Here is a 20924-nt window from a genome sequence, read left to right on the forward strand (position 1 = left end):
TAGCTGCAACACAGATGCACGGCCTACAAAGCTGAAAATGTTTATTAATACTATCTGCCCTTTATGGAAAGAGCCTGCTGACCTCTGTTCTAGTCTATGGTCTACAACTCACTGGCCTGCCCACCCCACCCTCCACCCTTCTATCATCCCTGAAACTGCATTCCCCACCCTTATTTATTGCTTTACAGCATTTGCATGCAGGTCAGTGTCCGTCAATATAGAGTAAAAGTCTGTCAACAAGAACAGCATGCCACATTGCTACCACCTCTCACACCCTCCTGCCCATGACATACAGCACAGCTGTGTAGACCACTGAACATGAACCTGGAACACAGGGAATAAAATTTACCCCAAAATTTCCTGTCACCTCTATTACGTTTTAGTGGATGATTAATCCCTTGGTCTTGTTTTGTTTATGGACAACAGAGGTCAATGTTCACCTCCCTCCCACCCTTCCATCCTTACACACACAAAATCTTCACTTTCTCAATCACCAATTTCTCCAATTTAGGGTTGGGGCTCCCATTGGGTCTTCTAATCAATCCTTTTATCAGAGTGGAAGTGTGCTCTGAATCCCCTACTAGGCTTTAAGGCTTCCCTGAACTGAAGACTTACCTGTGTCACTAGCATCTTGCACAACGTCCTGCAGTAGCAGGCATTCAACATTTGTTGAATAAATAAATTTCTGCATTTTTATAAATGGGATTACTTCTAAAAAGACAAAGAAAAATGTTTTCACCTTTTAAAAAAAGTTGAGAAGAGATAGCTGGAGGGTGGGGAGATTGTTTATATTATGGAATAGGAAAATCAGGAAGTAAATCCGTAACGTACATCCTTAATGTACTTGCTGATTTTCTTATTCCTTAATATAAACAATCTCCCACCCTCTCTAGCCAATTAGAGCTAGATTTTTCACTTTTTGAAATTTTACAAACATGGAAATATAGACAGAATCTTGAGGGTTCAGATCAGAATTGGAGAAATTAATGAGAAGCCATAGATTTTAATCCATATACAAGGACAGCTATAGAAAGATAAAGATGGAAACTCCCAGGGTGCTGCGGGAATGGTCACCACTGCTCCCCCCAGCTCCTCTCCTGCCCGCTTTGGCCAGATCTGTATGCACCTGCACATGGGAGGTAGTTTTTTAAAAAGTTATGCATGTATGTGTATGCATATGTGTGTAGACATATACGCATACATATATTCTCTAGGTCTCACTCCACTGAGAAAGCCTAGAAACAATGACATCCCAATAGCAATGAGCATTTTAAACACCCAGATTTTGGTTTTGTAAATATCTCCTCCATAAAAATCAACAGCTAATTCTAGGTCTGAGGCAGGGTAAGTACACAGTGAGTCTGGAACCACTTGCTGTGCCAAGTAAATATTCAAAGAATGAGGCAAAGTGGGAGGAACACTTGAGCCCAGGAGCTTGAGATGTGCCTGGGAAACACAGTGAAACCCTATCTCTACAAAAAACTTAAAAGTTAGCTGGAAGTGGTGGCACGTGCCGGTGGTTCCAGCTACTCAGGAGGCTGAGGTGATAGGATCACTTGAGCCCAAGAGATTGAGGCTGCAGTGAGCTATGATCATGCCACTGCACTCCAGCCTGGGCAACAAAGTAAGACCTTGTCTCTAATAAAATTTGTTTAATTACAAAATTTGTTTAATTACAGGCTGGGTGTGGTGGCTCACACCTGTAATCCCTACTTTTTGGGAGGCCAAGGCGGGTGGATCACCTGAGGTCAGGAGTTTGAGACCAGCCTGGCCAATATGATAAAACCCTGTCTTTACTAAAATACAAAAAATTAGCTGGGCATGGTGGTGGGCACCTGTAATCCCAGCTACTTAGGGGGCTGAGGAAGGAGAATCGCTTGAACCCGGGAGCCGGAATTTGCAGTGAGCCAAGATCATGCCACTGCACTCTAGCCTGGGCAACAAGAGCAAAACTCCATCTCGATAAAATAAAATAAAATAAAATAAAATAAAATAAAATAAGAATGAGGAGATATATCCAAAGAATGAGAGACGGAGAGAGGGAAGAACCCACCTTGAAAGATCTCCCACTGACCAAATCAGGAACAATAAGAGTATGAAGGTAAAACATAATAATGCATTAATTGAATAAAATACAAATCCCTGACTCTATACTGGTGATAGATGAAGGTTTTTCCTTTTAGTAAAACAAACTAAGAGATAATGAAAATAGAAAATCACTGTTTGGCAACTATGATAGCGGTGGCTGACTCAGGCAGGAGTCATCCAGTGGGGACTGAAGTTGGTAAAGTTTAATGTAGAATGGAGTTCTGGAATAATGTCAGCTTATCTCTCCTCATAACATTAATCAATTGCCAAGGGGAAAGGGTGACATTATAGCCAAGTTTGGCAGACATCAACATGACCAGGTGATCAATTTTAACATCACCAGGGGTGGGATGAGATAAGAAAACACCACGTTGAATGAGACTGAAGAGACAGGATATGGTGGCAGTCAAATATGTGAGGGGCATGGTTGACCCAAGGCTCTGAGGACCTACCACGACCTTCATTGCAAGGCTACATTTCCCCTTGGCTGCTCCTGTACAATGTCTGAGTGGTTATATAGGAGAGGGTAGTTTTTTCAGGAACATACACAAAGGAGTTAAGGAGAAGGAAGCACTATGTGGACAGCCTGCACTCACACGGTTCAGAAAAAGCAGTAATGACCATGGGAACATGAAGAGACAAAGTGATGTGAACAAATGCAGTGAAATGTTGGCTGAGAACCTGAATGAAAGGGGTTATGTTCCTGCAAGGTTTAAATTTAACATCAGGCCAGGTGCAGTGGCTCATGCTTATAACCCCAGTGCTTTGGGAGGCCAAGGTGGGAGGATCACTTAAGCCCAGGAGTTCAAGACCAGCCTGGGCAACGTAGGAAGACCCCATCTCCACACACAAAAAATTTTTAATTAGCCAGGCATTGTGGCATCTAGCTACTCCAGAGGGTGAGGCGGGAGAATCACTTGAGCCCAGGAGTTTGAGCTTATAGTGAGCTATGATTGCAGCACCACACTCCAGCTTAGGTGACACAGCAAGACCCCATCTCTAAAAAATAAATAAATAAATTTGAAATCATTTCAAAATAAGTTATTAATTAAAAATTTTCCAAGAGTATAATGAATTTCTCTTAAAATAACAGGACATCCACATATCTATGGGAATGAATTTTTTTTTCCATAAGATCTTCAGCGTTGGTGAGGGAAAGCTCAAATGCTGGGTATGGAGACAAACAAGCATAAGAGAAAGATTTGTCCTAAGTCACAAGAATCACAACTTTTTAAATTCTCATGGTCAGACTGTTTTATCTTCTTCCCCCTGCAGAGGAAATCAGGTTATAGTGACTTAGTTCTAGAGTGAAATTACAAAATGTCCAGAGGAAAAACAAAATCAAAATTCTCATCCGCTTTTTTGGAATGTAGATGACTATCTGAATGGTGATGCTGCTATCAAACACAAATCAAAAGTAAGATAAGTGACAGCAGCCCTTCCTCTACCCCCAGAAACTGTATTTAGAGTTAAAGCCAGCAGATAGGAGAAAGACTGGAAATACTACAGCCAAAAAAGGTATGGCCTTTCTCATGGATACTTAAACAGGAAATGCCAGCAGCAAAAACACCAACCCCTGATGACCTTTCCACTAAAATGTGAAAGAATTGCAAGATCTGACTGCATTTTTATGAGCCTAGTAAGGAACACAGTTCTATTCACGCAGTAAAGATGAACTCATCTATTGCTGAAATGCATGCCATTTGACCATAAAAAAAATGAGTGGCCAGGCGCAGCAGCTCACACCCCAGTGCTTTGGGAGGCTGAGGTGGGTGGATCATGAGGTCAAGAGTTCAAGACCAGCCTGGCCAACATGGTGAAACCCCGTCTCAACTAAAAATACAAAAATTAGCCAGGCATGGTGGCACACACCTGTAATCCCAGCTACTCGGGAGGCTGAGGCAGGAGAATCACTTGAATCCCGGAGGTGGAGGTTGCAGTGAGCCAAGATTGTGCTGCTGCACTCCAGCCTGGGTGACAGAGCGAGACTCCATCTCAAAAAAAAAAAAGTGTGAAGCCTTGAGCAGACGAGACTTCAAGTGCATCAAGTTACTAATCTACTAGCTTTAAAAGATAAGATAAGCAAAATAAATGTACCCTCACAAAGTATGCTTTTTTTTTTTTCAAGACGGCTCTCACTTTGCCACCCATTTGTACAGTGGGACAGTCATCACCCACTGCAGTGTTGATCTCCCAGATTCAAGCCATACTCCTGCCTTAGCCTCCCGAGTAGCTGGGATCACAGGCACACGCCACCACGCCCAGCTAATTTTTTGTATTTTCAGTAGAGACGGAGTTTCACTATGTTGGCCAGGATGTTCTTGATCTCTTGACTTCATGATCCGCCTGCCTCGGCCTCCCAAAGTGCTGGGATTACAGGCATGAGCCACCATACCCGGCCACATGCAGTACATTTTTTTAAAAAGTCTGGCAGTTACTTTGAGAGTTAAACGTATACCTAAAATGTGACCCAATTATTTCACTCCTAGTTTAGCTAAAACAAGTGAAAGCATGTGTCTGTATATCTGCGCAAAGACTTGTACAAAAATGTTCATAGCCAGTTTCTTGGAAATAGGCAAAACCTGTGAGGTTCACTGTAGGTAAATTAAAAAGCTGTCTTTTTACAAGTTCATGTACATACTTGATATTTGATAATATTTCTTTCTCAACTGGTTTTCGACAAGGTAGAAAGCCACTCTTCACTTTTACTCGATAGCAGATGTTATGAAAACTTAACACAGCTCCTTCAGTAAATGCCTTCAGGTCATTGGAAGTTGTCGCGGGGAAGCCATTGGTGTTTCCTTGTGACATTGGGATAAAAACTTCGACATTACTGGAAGACATCTGGAGAGTTTTTATCTTTCTGTAGATAGAAAAGCAATAGTAAGTTGATGGTCCAGATAAATGAGATTGCAAACACTAGGTGACAATACATTTAAAACAAGTCCATTTTTAAATGCGCAGCAATGAGTAGCTTCATTTCCAATGAACAGCCCATACCATTGTGATAAGAACATCCTAAAATCCTAAATGGGAAGACAGGCACAACTTGGAATGCATAAGCTCCAATTAGATGTCAAATACATCCCTAATAAGTAAATGGGTCCTAATAAGTAAATAGGAAGAGTATGAAAATTACAAAAAACTGATAAAGCAGGAAAAGGATGGATGAGGGTTAGACTTGTCTGGCTTGAAACCATATTATGATATAAGTCAAGTGCAGGGACAGACTACATGATCATCATCAGAATCTCTGTATTTTTTTTCAAGACCAGCCTGGCCAACGTGGTGAAACTCTGTCTCTAATAATAATACAAAAGTTAGCCAGGTGTGGTGGCATGTGCCTGTAATCCCAGCTACTCGGGAGGCTGAGGCAGGAGAATGGCTTGAATCACGGAGGCAGAGGCTGCAGTGAGCAGAGATCATACCACTGTACTCCAGCCTGAGCGACAGAGCGAGACTCCATCTCAAAACAAAGGGAAAAAAAGGAACCTCTATGTTTTTAATTGCGGAGTTTACAGCATCATTATTATCAAAAGGGGCTTAGCCAAGCAGTCAGGAACAGGAGACATTTCTCTGAATTTATAGCTCCAGACTTTATGTCGGAAGTTGTTATGCACCTTCAATCAGCAAAGAAGGTAAACTCCAAAACTGTTTGCAATTACATAATCATTTCCTTAATTAGCAAATATATTTAAATTCTAGGGAGATTTAAAGTTAGGTACGAAAATCATTAAGTAAATCAAACCAAAAGTTAAGCAAAAATTTAAAACAAAAAAGAATATTAAATGTATCAATAAAATGTGAAATATTTCATTAAACAAATTACAAAAGGCCTCAAAAAAGATTTATTCGAGTAAGACCTTAAGATGAGCTTAACAACTTGTGAAACAGGTTTGAAATGTTAACTTTAATAAATGTAGTTTTAATTTTTAAAAGTCAAAGTAATCCATGACGAACTTTCTCTCTGCCTATGACGGAGTTGCTGTTCCCAAACAAACAGTCCTCCTAAGCACAACAACAAAAGTAGACCAAAAACAGTAAGAAGAAACTGTTGAAGAGTTCTGTCTGATAAAAGCAACCAAAGCGGCCCGGACATGAGGAACCAAAATCACGGAATGGAGGGACTGAAGCACTGAAACAAACTCTGCATTCTGCGTGCCCTTTCTTCTTGAGGTGGGTATTTGCACACAGAAATTGTACACACCTGGGGCACAGCTCAGACAAACCAAGCAGGAAGAAGCTGCTAGAAGAAATGAGTCGGCTTACTGAAGCCTCTACTATTTCTGAGCAGATATTTCAGCAGTCTGTCAGCACTAGGGAGACAAAATTTTGCTGGAGTTGAGTGCCTAGCAGAGGAGGAGCCCTGGAAAGAGATCCCAAAAGCATTATGCTCTGGGAATGTGGACAAACCAAAAAACCAGCCTCTACTCAATCATGGCGATCTGCTCAGACTGCTAGAAGAAGGGTAATTCCACTCTCTAAGAAGATATCACCCAAATTTTCAATAAAAAATTGCCAGGCATCGGGAATCTCTCTGAATCTGCTGTGATTCTGAGGGCTGCCTGATTCACGAATCATAAGTTTAAAAATAATGAAAAAATTTTTAAAAATTGCCAGGCATGCCAAAAAACAGAACCTGATGTTCCAGCAATGAGAAAATGGAAACAGACCCACAAGTAATCTAGACTGGAGTTAACAGACATTGACATTAAAACAAAAGATTGATGTGTTTAAGAAAATTAAAAGACAGACACTCACCAAGGAACCAAGATATACAAAAACAAACGAAAATTAAGAATTCAGTAGATGAGTTTAACAGCAGCTTTCCTAATTTAGACACAAATTAGGAAAGAGAATTTAGTGAACTGGAAGACTAGTATACAGAAAACATGCAGGATGAAAATTATGAATGATGAAAATTATTACCATGAAAGGGGGAAAAATCTCCTAATTAAAAAGAATGAGAACTACATAAAAGAGCATAACAAATATATGGGATAAGATGAAAAAGGTCTGTCATACGCATAATCGGAGACCTGAGAGAGGAGGGAAAATGCAGCAAAATGCGTACTTAGACAGAATCAGTATTTGAAGAAATACTGGCCAGTATTTTCCAAAACGGACAAAGGTATCAAGCCACAGATTGAAGAAACTCTAGGAACACCAAAGAGGATGACTACAAAAAAAAAAAAAAAAATCTAGGCATATCATAATAAAACTGCCAAAAATCAAAGTTATTTCCTAATAACTGTTTCTGTAATCCAGAAACATAATCATATTTACAAGTCTATTCATTTGGAGCCTGGAAAAGTAGGAACCATTTAAAGACTGACACCCAGCAAATTCAAGGTACATGGCTGGGTTTTAATCTGTGAACACAATGAATGGTAATAATTAGCCAAAATTCTGTTCTCTTGAAGCAGTGAAAGAGAAGGCACAAGTACAGTCAGTAGCCCTGTCCTTGAGTTCTGCATCTGAAGATCCAACCAATCGCAAATTGAAAACATTAAAAAATAGGCCAGGTGTGGTTGTTCACACCTGTGATCCCAGCACTTTGGGAGGTCAAGGCGGGCAGATCACTTGAACTCAGGAGTTTGAGACCAGCCTGCACAACATGGTGAAACCCCATCTCTATCAAAAGTATAAAAAAGTAGCCGGGTATGGTGGTACACACCCATGGTTTCAGCTACTCGGGAAGCTGAGGCAGGAGGATCACTTGAGCCCAGGAGGAGGAGATTGCAGTGAGCCGAGATCGTGCCACTGCACTCCAGCCTGGGTGACAGAGTAACACCCCATTTCAAAAAAAATTAATATTTAAAAATAAATATAAATGGATGGCTGTGTGTGTACATAACATATATAGAATTTTTTTATCATTATTTCCTATACAATACAGTATCACAACTATTACCATAACATTTACATTGTATTAGGTATTATAAGTAATCTAGAGATGCTTTAAAGTATATGGAACAATGCGTGTACATTATATGCAAATACTTTACCATTTTATATCAGGAACTTGAGCATATGTGGATTTGGGTGTCCGAGGGGAGTCTTGGAACCAATTCCCCAGGGATCTCTAGAGATAACTGTAATGTATGGACTTCACACCTTTACTTTAGAAAGGTTTTAAACCATCTCCCCATGTATTCAGAAACCAAAATACACCAATTCCAACACTAGCAATCACTTCTACTGCCATCCCCATTTGATGTTCATTCAGCCACTGAGGACATTTTCTAACCTTCTCTAAAGACTTCTTCAGAGTATCAAATAACTTATTGTTTGAATTTAAATAGCTCACTGACTCAAGATGGAAATTTTATAGACACTTTTGTGAGGCTTCCACAAATAAAAGGCAACAACTAGAGCTAAAGTACCCAAGAAAGAGTGATCACCCATGCGCATACAAGACAGAGGGTAACACTTATAAATACAACCACAATCTTAGAAGTGCGTGCAGAGAAAGGGTTTGCCTTTCTTGTGATAGTATTTTTTTTTTTTTTTTTGAGACGGAGTCTCGTTTTGTCACCCAGGCTGGAGTGCAGTGGCGCGATCTCGGCTCACTGCAAGCTCCGCCTCCCAGGTTCACGCCATTCTCCTGCCTCAGCCTCTCCGAGTAGCTGGGACTACAGGCGCCTGCCACCGCGCCCGGCTAATTTTTTGTATTTTTAGTAGAGATGGGGTTTCACCGTGGTCTCGATCTCCTGACCTCGTGATCCGCCCGCCTCGGCCTCCCAAAGTGCTGGGATTACAAGCGTGAGCCACGGCGCCAGGCCTTGTGATAGGATTAAATGTGTAATTCACATTACACAGAAGCTGTTTCATTCCTGGCTAGGATTCTAACAATCTTCCTTGGGGAGATACAGGGCCTTAGTCATTCATGAGTCACAAACCGAGTGATTAGACAGGTATAACCAAGGCACACCATCAAGCTGAAGCACGTTACATCAAAAAGAAAGGGAAAAAACCAAACTTTAATTCTAACACCAATATGAAGCAATACACTTACTCTAAGAAAAAAAAAATACAGTAAGGATTAAATAAATAAAATACACCAACTCAGCACCAGACTCATCTCAAAGTGCCCAATCTCTAATGAATATAGTATTCTGGGTTTAGGGAACTCTCTAAAAGTAACAACTACCTTTAAGCAAACACCAGTCTTTCCCCATGGTCAGAAGCTTTCTGGACATGTTTGCTGGTCTCATTGGATTAGCATCATCTTTTTTATATCAAGGAAAATACCCATCACACAATGAGAAGTCCTTACAACAAAAATCAACCTCCCACCTGTTGCTGTTTCCTTATTTGCAGAGTACCTGCTAATGCTAATCCGTTTTTTTTTTTATCTTTCTGTGTCCTAGACCCCCTGCAAAGCCTTAAGGAAGCCTCCAAATGGCTTTACCCCTTACCTGATCCCAGCCGATTCATGTTATTTGGCCTGATTATGTATCTTAGCCAACTCGAAAAGCCCTTTCAAACAAGACAGAAGGGATTTGCATATGGAGATTCTTTCCCCAGCTCTGCTGTCCCTTTCCTGCTGGTCTACCTATATCATTAATACCTCGCCTTTCTTGTTGCTTCCTAACTAGCAAGGCCACATTTTCACTTTTTTTTTTTTTTTTGAGGTGGAGTTTCACTCTTGTTGCCCAGGCTGGAGTGCAATGGCATGATCTCAGCTCACTGCAACCTCCACCTCCCAGGTTCAAGTGATTCTCCTGCCTCAGTCTCCCTAGTAGCTGGGATTACAGGCGGATGCCACGACACCCAGCTAATTTTTGTATTTTTAGTAGAGACGGAATTTCACCATGGTGGTCAAGGCTAGTTTCAAACTTCTGACCTCAGGTGATCTGCCCGCCTCGGCCTCCCAAAGTGCTGAGATTACAGGTGTGAGCCACCGCGCCCAGCGCATTTTTACTTTTTTGAGAAGTTTAACCATTTGTCTTCAATATATGCTGGTACTCTATCATAAAAATGATAATCTGCATTACAGATACCATATTTCTCAATTTTTTTTTACTCTTTTATCAAACTCTTAATTGTATAGACCACTCTTTACAATTGGAAAGCTCAAATTGTGCAACTCAAAACAGCATTTTCATACAACGAAAACTGAGAATAGGAAAAAAAAAAAAAAAGTACACAGGTAGAGCCTAAAGTCTTCAGCCTGCCACCTGCCCAGCTGGAACTACTGCATTTATTGGTAGAAGCCAAGATAGCCTCAAGTTGAGAATTCCAGACTCTACTCTTCCTTTTTTTTTCCTAGGATGACACTAGTATATGGAGTTGCACTCTACCTCATAGCCATAGGGCATGCTGCATAAGTTACATACCTCTTTAAACTGTTTACTGAGGTTAATCTCAAAAGATAACAATCCTGAGCAATCAAATCACTGTCAGGCGATTGCTACAAACTTAGCAGTGGAAAGGAAAAGGAACACAAAATCTGAAGTTTAACTTACATAAATTTTCCCTTGTCTTTAAAAGGTATCATGGTATTTTGTTGCCTTTAAAAGGTTGATCCATGGGCTTTCATGTTATACCCGATTTGACAGATTTGTCTTGAGAGGTCCAGTGTTGATTATATTCAGGTCCAAAGCACACTTGCATGGTGGTTTCAGAGTTAAACTGGCTAGTTGCTCTAGGACCCCACATCATGGCAGCACAGTGATCTGGAGAACGTGGCCTGATTCCCGACAGACAGGAAGAGACCCCATCACAGAAAGGCTGTATGGTCAGCGAGAAGCCACTGAGGCCTTTTAATCAGGAAAGGCTCATGACACTAATGATGTTTATAAAGGAACACTGGGCCGAGCCAGGTGTGGTGGCTCTCGCCTGTAATCTCAGCACTTTGGATGGCTGAGGTGAGCAGATTACTTGAGGTCAGGAGCTCGAGACCACCCCGGCCAACATGGTGAAACCCCGTCTCTACTAAAAATACAAAAATTAGCCAGGCGTGGTGGTGTGCGTTTGTGATCCCAGCTACTCGGGAGGCTGGGGCAGGAGAATGGCTTGAGTTCAGGAGGCAGAGATTGCAGTGTGCCAAGATCACGCTGCTGCACTCCAGCCTGGGCAACAGAGCAAGACCCTGTCTCAATAAATAAATAAATAAAGGAACACTCTGCTGTGTGGAGAACAACAGGAGGAGGGAGAGGCAAGTGTGGAAGCAAGGACTAGCGGGGAGGTAACTGCAAAAACCCAGGGGAGCCATGCTTGTATAAGAGAGGCAATGACAGTGGGGACATCAAAGGTTAAGGCTTTGAGAGGCATAAACTTTTGTTAAATCAGAACCAACTAAGACTCATGGATGACAAACCTGCCCACCCTCCTTGGGTTTTCAGTTTGCAACAATGTATCGCTGTTAGGTTTTCTTAAATGTTACTTTAGAGAAGAAAAAATCCTTTTCCATCTCCCCTGTGGGTTCCCTAGCTGGGTTCCTAGAAATTAAACTGGCAATAGACAGGTTAATATGACAAAAAAAAAAAAGTTTCCTTACATAAGTAAGTGTAGGAGTTTCATAAATAAATCAGACTCTAGGACAAATCCAGATGATTGAGGCTTTTTTTTTTTGAGACAGAGTCTCACTCTGTTGCCCAGGATGTAGTGCAGTGGTGCGATCTTGGCTCACTGCAACCTCTGCCTCCCAGGTTCAAGCAATTCTCCTGCCTCAGCCTCCCGAGTAGCTGGGACTACAGGCGCCCACCACCACACTGGGCTAATTTTTGTATTTTTAGTAGAGACGGGGTTTCACCATATTGGCCAGGCTGGTCTTAAACTCCTGACCTGAGGTGATTCACCCACCTCGGCCTCCCAAAGTGCTGGGATTACAGGCGTGAGTCACCGCGCTCGGCAATTAAGACTTACATACAAATTTCACGCTAAAGAAAAAAGGGTTTAAGGCTTCTGGGGACGAGTCATGGCAAGGGAAGGGAAGAGATGGGGAGGAAAGGTATGGTAAATAAGGGCTATCTTGGTATGCAGCTAAGTCCCTCTCAGGTGAAAAGAGCTATCTTGGAGAAACACCTTTACAAATGGAAATTTTCTTTATAAATGTACATTTCTTTTATAATACAATAAATTTACACTTTTTTGGCAGTTAGGGTGAGGTAGAACTTTTCAAGGATCCGGTGGTTCTCAACGGCCTTTAGCTCAAAATAATCCAAATGCCAAGTACAGGAAAGAATTATTTCAAGCGCAAAGAAGCAAAGATAAACCCTTGTACCTTTTGCATAATTTATTAACTGGAATAGACTTTACGAAGAGAACTTTAGCTAAAAATCCCAAAACCAGACAAGTTACCCAAAGACAGTTAAAAGAACATACTCATCTATGTAGCAAAATAGTGAGAAGACCCAGGGGTAAAGGTGAAAAGCTTACAGAGCCTGGTGATAGCTGGTTGTACAACACAGAATTTAAGTTCAGGCATATTTTGGGGTGGCATTTTCCAGTACCCTTCACTAGAGACCCACATTCACTTGAGCATCCAAGTGTCAGCTGTTTTCAGAGTGGCATCAATGGACATAAAATATCATATACAGTTTTAAAGTTTAATATCTTGGCGGCTGTAGTTTCAAAATCCATAAAGATCTTTCCCCTTGACCTCCCTGTCCCTTGATCTCTCCTTTAATGATCTTGACCTCCCTGCTACATCAGCCAGGCATTCTCCCACCTTGTCACTATGAATAAAGACACTCTCTCCTCACTCCCATCTTTTCAGCTTGCTCCCTCCAGTTATCAGAGGCTCTTGTTAACACAGACTCTCTGTTCCCATGAGATGCTTTTTAGACAATCAGTTAGATGGTCTAGAATTCACATGAGAGATCCTGCAGACACCACAGATGATGTTACGGTCCTCAGATGGACGGGATGAGGAAGGGAGTAACTGCTGAAAGGACCCAGAATATGCTACTGTGGCATAAAACTTTTGAGCTCAAGGCATTTGAACTCATGAAATCCCTTATCTGCCTAAAAGCAGAGTCTCCCAAAAGAATTCAAAAAGAACTTAACTGTCATAAATCCCCTTTCTGGGAACAACTAGGGAAAATGAACTCTTATCGCAGACATTGTCACAAAATTATCACATCTCCCATTTCCTCTCCAAAGGGCCCATGTATCTTTCCTAAAAGTAATTTGTTTCCCTATAAGAGCCCTTCTCTCCTATTTGTGATAGCATATAAATCCCGAATTCTAACAGCCTCTTTGAGTCACATTTTCTTTTGAACCTGTTGTCAGTTTAATTGGCATGCCCCAGACACTAAACTTAAGAGGGTAAAGATTTTCTTCCCCTACACTGTAGACAAATAAGTTGTCTGAAACTTTGTTTAAAATAATAGAGATTAGGAAGCACCATTAAGAGATGTGTAATTTGACAAAGTTAAAAATTAGCAACTTCCTTCATTCCCACAAATAACACAAGCCACTTACAGACAATAATCTGGTTCCTGGTATGTAAAAAATCTATAAATAGAGTCCAAAAAAGTGATTTTATTATGTATTGCAGTTCAACATAATTGGGTCAGACACTGAAAAGTATCTATGCTGCTTTCCACTTTCTTTAGCAACAGGCAAGAGAAATAAGGGAGAAATAAAGAGGTAACCACTAGATATATATAGTTACTACTCAGCACTTGAAATGTGGCTCATGTGACTGAGAAACTCCATTTTCAATGTTACTTAATTTCAATTCACTTAAATTTAAATACCAGTTGGGCTGGTGGCTACCATACTGGACAATGCAAATCCAGTGTTTATTCTTTTAAAATACATTTCTTGCCCTTGGGTTACTTTATAAATCAAGTTTATAACCCCAAAAAAGATACACACAGTTGCTGTATCTTCTATCAGACAAACTCATTCTGAGTTTCAAAATAGCATAAAACTCTGGTAGTACTATTATATTTCTTTCAAAAATAAGTGCTCTATACTTCAGGTTGAGAATAACAAATCTATAAGATGAGCAAGTGTGGCAATACCTGAAAAGAAAATGCTTAATTTTTTAGAACTGTCTTCTAAACAATTGCTAAACTGAACTCAACCCCTTTCCTCAAGCAAAACAAATGAAGAGAATCCCAAAGAACTAAAAAACTGATCTCTAAATAGAATTCACATTCATCAAAACAACATTTTTTCATCAAATATAACGTTCCCATTCCTTAAGTAAGTTTCATAGTTTTACTCAGAATTTCAAATACCAATGGGAGGTCAATGAACAGAAAAACTGGCCAGGCGCAGTGGCTTAGCCTGTAATCACCACATTTTGGGAGGTGCAATTAAATGTTACTCACTCCTGGGCTCAAGCGATCCAGGAGGTGGGCAGATCACTTGAGCCCAGGAGTTTGAGATCAGCCTGGGCAATGTGGTGAAATCCTGTCATGTTGGAGTTGTTTTTTTACAAAAAAAATTAAAACCTGTTTTTTTTTGTTTTGTTTTTGTTTTTTTTAAATTTTATTATTATTATACTTTAAGTTTTAGGGTACATGTGCACAATGTGCAGGTTTGTTACATATGTATACATGTGCCATGTTGGTGTGCTGCACCCATTAATTCGTCATTTAGCATTAGGTATATCTCCTAATGCTATCCCTCCCCCCTGCCCCAACTCCACAACAGTGTTTGTTTGTTTTTTGATGGAGTTTCACTCTTGTTGCCCAGGCTGGAGTGCAATGGCACGATCTTGGCTCACTGCAACCTCCGCCTCCGGGGTTCAAGCAATTCTCCTGCCTCAGCCTCCCAAGTAGCCGGAATTACAGGCATGCACCACCACACCCGGCTCATTTTGTATTTTTAGTAAGATGGAGTTTCTCCATGTTGGCCAGGCTGGTCTTGAACTCCCAACCTGTGATCCACCTGCCTCAGCCTCCCACAGTGCTGGGATTACAGGCGTGAGCCACCATGCTTGGCCAAAACCCGTTAATTTTTATAACAAATTTAGCCAGGCGTGGTGGTCCACACCTGTGATCTCACCTATTGGGGAGGCTGAGGTGGGAGGATCCCTTGAGGGTCCATGAGATGGAGGCTGCAGTGAATTGTGATTGTGCCACTGGAATCCAGCCTAGACAACAGAGTAACCCTGTCAAAAAGAAAGAAAAGCAAAGAAAAAGGAGAAGGAAGGAAGGAAGGAGGGAGGGAGGGAGGAAGGGAAGGGAAGAAAGGAAGGAAAGAGGAAGAAAGAAAGAAAAAAGAAAAAAGGAAGGAAGGAAAGAAAGAGAGAGAGAGAAAGAAAGAAAGAAAGAAAGAAAGAAAGAAAGAAAGAAAGAAAGAGAAAGAAAAGAAAGAAAGAAAAAGAAAGAAAGAAAGAAAAAAGAGAAGAGAGAAAAGGAAGGAAAGAAAGTAAAAAAGAAAACTAAAAGAATCCATTGAACCCTTCCAGGCACCCTCGCAGGCTTCCCTATAAAAGTACCAAAGAGCCTGGCACTATTGTGCCTGAAATTCCAGCTGTGAGGCTGAGCGGGGAGGATCTCTTGAGCACAGGAGATCAGCTTGGGCAACATGACAAGACCCTGTCTCAAAAAAAAGTCCCTAAATTCTCTAGCAATATATACCAGTATTTAGATAACAGCTTTAACAATTCAGCATTAAAACGTTCTGCAAGCTTGGGTCACAGAGCATGAACTTTCTTCTTCTTCATGCTCTTTGCCCTTGTGTCTATCCTACACTAAGTACACAGAAAAATGATATTTATGAAAGTATTTCCTTTAGAATTCCTTGCAAATCTGCAGTTTCTAAAAGTCATATTTGGATTTGAAAATTGAATTTCTCTACAGAGGCTGGCTATCATAAAAGCAGGGACCTGATATCTACTATTTTAGTTTCCTGCAGAGTTCCTCAGATCCTGTTCTCAATTATTCCTATTAAGTGAAAGATTAAATCAATGTGTCACACTGTTGCAAGGTAGCTTAATAAAGGTGTAAGCACTAGCAAGATGAAGTCACTAACCATGTTAAGGAGTAGATTTTGACAACTCTTCTACAGAAGTTAGATTCTGGTAAGACTACTGAACTGCCTATAAAATTTAGAGAGCAAAAACACACATACAGAATAGACTGAGCATGAAATTTGTGAAAGGTAAGGACAAATTCGAAGCAAACCTACCTAAGAACTCGATATGATTAACACAGCTGTAGTTCACAAAAACTACAATTATCCTGTTTCAATGCAGGACATACTTCCAGCCAGGAATGTCCTTCCCCACCTGAATTTCTACAACCTCACATTCCTTTGATAACTGAGAGATTAAGACAGTTCCATCCCTGAAGGAGCACAAGACCTGCGAGGTGGGAGGGTCTAGAAGCAATTTCCTAGAGAAGACAGATCAAGTACAGCTGAATCTTCAACAGCACAGGTTTGAACCACATGGTCCACTTATACGCAGATAGAAGAATGCCAAACCCATGTATACAGAGGGCTGACTGCCTATACACTGGTTCCACAGGGCTGCTTGTGGGACTTGAGTATGCAGGGATTTGGGTATATGCACCCAAAGGGACCACTGTATCCCAAGGGACCACTGTAGATGGGAAAAGAAGAAAGGAGAAGAGAAAAAGCTGTTCTAGTAAAGGAATGCAAAATCCTTCATCGAAAGAGATATGTTGGGATGTGTATACCATTCATGAGGCTGGAGTTTAGTTTTCAGAGGGGGGCAGTAACAAAATGAGGCTAAAAAGGTAAGCAAAGACCATCAAAAGGGTGCTGCATGCCTGATTAGGAGCTAAGACTTGACCCTGGAACTCTGGAGGGTCCCTGACTGCAAGGTCCCAGCTCCACCCTCCCCTCACTCCTATATATCCTGATCCTACAAGATTTTCATTAAAGCCAGCAAGGTATCTATAGGAAATTAATAACTTACAGAAATTAATACTTATTACCAAGGAAAAGCTGTTTTGGAAGGGATCCTATGCCAACTCTACTCACAGTTCTGCCTAATCTTTGGTTTTTTTTTTATCATATTTATTGGAAACCCGTCAACGTGAAAAAGTATTGTAAACAGTAAAATTCATCCTTTTTAACAGCACAGTTTTCTGACATGGTAAAGTGTACACAGTCCTGTAACCACTACAATCAAGACAGATCATTTATGTTACCCCAAAGAAATCCCCTCTCCTTACCACAGCCCCTGACAACCACTAATCAGTTTTCTGTCCCCTTAATTTTTCAGCTTAATCTAAATCCTCTCTTTGAATAGAAACAAATGAACATAAGACCCTACAAGGCTACTGTTTTTTCATTTACATTCCCACCAGAATCTGCAGGAATTCTGCTCGTCTGTGCAAAAAATAAAATTGAAAAATTAGCCGGGTGTGGTGGCACGTGCCTGCAGACCTAGCTACTTATGAGGCTGAGGCAGAGGGATCCCTTGAGCCCAGGGAGTCCCAGGCTGCAGTGAGTCAAGATCAGGCCACTATACTCCAGTCTGGGTGACAGCAAGATCCTTTCTCTAAAATATAAAAATAAATAAATAAATAAATAAATAAATAAATAAAAGAATTCTGTCCAAATTGGTTTTAATCTGTGATTAGAAAGCCAAAACTTCAGTCTAGAAAATCGTCAAATCATAAATCATAGACCAAGTGCAATTTACATGAGTGTTACATCCCAAATTTTCTTAATCTAATCTGCAATTTGGCCAGCAGTTTCCCAGAGGGAACGGAGATGTTCAAATCCTAAGGCTGCCCATAAAATACTATCCAATTCATCACAGAATGTGTGGGGTTTCAGCTCCTTCTCCCCTTAAACTTCCTAGCCACATAACCCTGGAGAAAGTGCTAAGCCTCTCCAAGCCTATTTCTCATCTATAAAATTAATTCTGGCCGGGCACGGTGGTTCATGCCTGTAATCCCAGAACTTTGGGAGGCCGAGGCAGGCGGATCACCTGAGGTCGGGAGTTCGAGACCAGCCTGACCAACTTGGAGAAACCCTGTCTCTACTAAAAATACAAAATTAGTTGGGCATGGTAGCCATGCCTGTAACCCCAGCCACTCGGGAGGCTGAGGCAGGAGAATTGCTTGAATTCTCCTGCAACCTGGGAGGCACAGGTTGCAGTGAGCCGAGATTGCACCATTGCACTCCATTCTGGGCAACAAGAGTGAAACTCTGTCTCAAAAAATAATAATAATAATAATTCAATATTTACTAGACTTCTATTATCTGGCAGGCACTGGACTTACAGGAGTGAACAAAACAAAACCACAGATAAACATCCCTGCCCTCAGTGAGGTTACATATGAAAAATATCAGTCAACAGTGCCATGGAGAAAAAAAAATTAAAGCAAAAGAGGAAGGGTGGGCCAGAAATGGTTGCTCACGCCTGTAATCCCAGCACTTTGGGAGGCCAAGGTGGGTGGATTGCTTGAGGCCCGGAATTTGGAGATCAGCCTGGACAATATGGTGAAACCCTATCTCTATTAAACATACAAAAATTATCCGGGTGTGGTGGCGCATACCTGTAATTCCTGCTACTTGGGAGACTGAGGCACAAGAATTGCTTGAACCCGGGAGGCAGAGATTGCAGTGAGCCAAGGTCACACCAATGTACTCCAACCTGGGCAACAGAGGTGGTCACGGAAGGCCTTTCCAGTGAGGCCCTCGAGCAGAGCTCTGAGGGTAGCCTTCTGGAGGAGCAGTATATGTCCAAGTGCTGGTCTAAGGAACAGCAAAGAGGCCAGTGAGGCTGAAGCAGAGTGAGGGAGGATAAGAGAGCAGGAACTCAGGTTGTATCTACCACTGACCACAGGAAGGACTTTGGCTTTGATCTGAATGACACTGGAAGGCACAGGAAAGTTCTGAGTGAAGAAATGATATCTATATTTAAAGCAGGGGTGTCCAATCTTTTGGCTTCCCTGGGCCACACTGGAAGAAGAATTGTCTTGGCCACATATAAAACACGCTAACACTAACAATAGCTGATGAGCTAAAAAAAAAAAAATCACAAAATGTTTTAAGAAAGTTTACTAATTTGTGTTGGGCTGCATTCAAAGCCGTCCTGGGCCACATGCAGGTTGGACAAGCTTGGTTTAAAGGATCACTCTGACTTTGGTCATGGGTAGGGACAAGGCAGGGAGACCACATAAGAGTCCACCGTAATAATATCAAGAGCCAAGATGAGGACACTGTCCCGCACCCTTCCCTCCATAGCCTATGAGAGCTCCCTGAAACCTATTTATCTGTGCATGTTCTGCAAAATCGCCTGCCCCAAACAATTCCATTTCCTGACCTCCTCTTACACTGCCCAAACTGGTAAAACAGGGCCAAAAATAAATGACAGTGGTTTAGCTTCAGGCCCACAGGAACTGAATAACTCATTTACATTTAAGACGGGACTGGCTGAGAAGCCCCTATGAATTTAAATAAAAGGAGTAGTGACTGGGGCTAGAAGACATAGGACAGTGGCAGAAGCTCTGGGAAAGTCATCACCCTTTCTCTTCTCCCTTTGCAAGGTTGACTCCACCCAAATGGCACTGTGGGAAGATTAGCAGCAGTGAGGTGGGTCATTAGAAAATTTTGGAATCCTAAGCCCCCAGGGGGAAACAAAGTCAAATTGAGTGTGAGTTAGATTTACCCAAAACCACACAGCACTGTGCCTACAACCCAGTCCTTGTTCTCCGTGAGTCTAGTACATGTCAACTACATGAAGATCAATATCCCTGCTCCCTTCCAGTTTATAATTCAATCATCGGAATCGCAATAAAAATTATGAACAGAGGCCGGGCGCAGTGGCTCATGCCTGTAATCCCAGCACTTTGGGAGGCCGAGGCAGGTGGATCACGAGGTCAGGAGATCGAGACCATCCTGGCTAACACAGTGAAACCCCGTCTCTACTAAAAATACAAAAAAGTAGCCAGGTGTGGTGGTGGGCGCCTGTAGTCCCAGCTGCTGGGGAGGGTGAGGCAGGAAAATGGCGTGAACCCAGGAGGTGGAGCTTACAGTGAGCCGAGATGGCTCACTGTCCCCCACCACACTCCAGCCTGGGGGACAGAGCGAGACTCCATCTCAAAAAAAAAAAAAAAAAAAAATATTAACAGAAAATTAAATGTGAGCAGCAGCAGTACTTCTCAAAATTCTGAGACCTACAGTAAAAAACATCATGATCCAGTATACAAAGATACAAAAGAAGGAGCGTGTAATGCGTGTGTACTACAAAATCATAGAAGCGCTCATTAATTATTGCAAGGGATCCTCTCTCTAATCCATGGGTACAGTTACCATCTCAGACCAAATAATGTCTCATTATAAACACAGTATTTCTTCATTGCTAGTATGACTAACATAAATATGGGTCTCAAATCCTTTTCTCACTGTGAATTCAATCAACAGATACCAAAATTATAATATTAGGATGTAGTTTAAGCTACTCAGCTAATGAAATGATCCTGGTTTCTTACCAGAGCCTAAGAAATAGAAGCTCACATATGCATTATTTGTTTTGGAAGCACTGGCAGGGTTTCATCTGAGAAAAAAATGGGAGCTTTTAAAAATTCCTAAATACTACCAATTTTACTTCTTTCCCATAAGAGACTGAATCCAAGTTGGCAAATACAGTCAAGTCCTCCACAGTGTTTAAACTTTTAAGGCAGTACGAATTTTCACTCGCGTCCATGAGAAGAGACCATCAAACAGACTTTGTGTGAGCAATAAAGCTTTTTAATCACCTGGGTGCAGGTGGGCTGAGTCCGAAAAGAAAGTCAGCAAAGGGAGATAGGGCTGGGGCCGTTTTATAAGATTTGGGTAGGTAAAGGAAAAAGGGGGGTTGTTCTCTGGTGGGCAGGGGTTGGGGGTCGCAAGGTGCTCAGCGGGGAAGCTTTTGAGCCAGAATGAGCCAGAAGAAGGAATTT

At 41.5% G+C, this 20924-nt stretch overlaps 1 protein-coding gene across 4 annotated transcripts in view; it reads right to left on the minus strand.

Moving 5' to 3' along the window:
- ABCG2 (ATP binding cassette subfamily G member 2 (Junior blood group)) overlaps positions 1 to 20924 on the minus strand; it is a 93446-nt gene that overhangs the window by 43960 nt on the left and 28562 nt on the right. For all 4 annotated transcript variants that reach the window (XM_030819114.1, XM_012499609.2, XM_003265888.3 and 1 more), the window contains exon 2: positions 4730 to 4951. In XM_030819114.1, coding sequence (XP_030674974.1) covers positions 4730 to 4932 — 203 coding nt within the window. In that variant the 5' untranslated portion in view covers positions 4933 to 4951. The remainder of the gene's footprint in view (positions 1 to 4729; positions 4952 to 20924) is intronic.

Source organism: Nomascus leucogenys, chromosome 9 (assembly GCF_006542625.1).
Source record: "Nomascus leucogenys isolate Asia chromosome 9, Asia_NLE_v1, whole genome shotgun sequence".
NCBI classification, from domain to species: Eukaryota; Metazoa; Chordata; class Mammalia; order Primates; family Hylobatidae; genus Nomascus; species Nomascus leucogenys.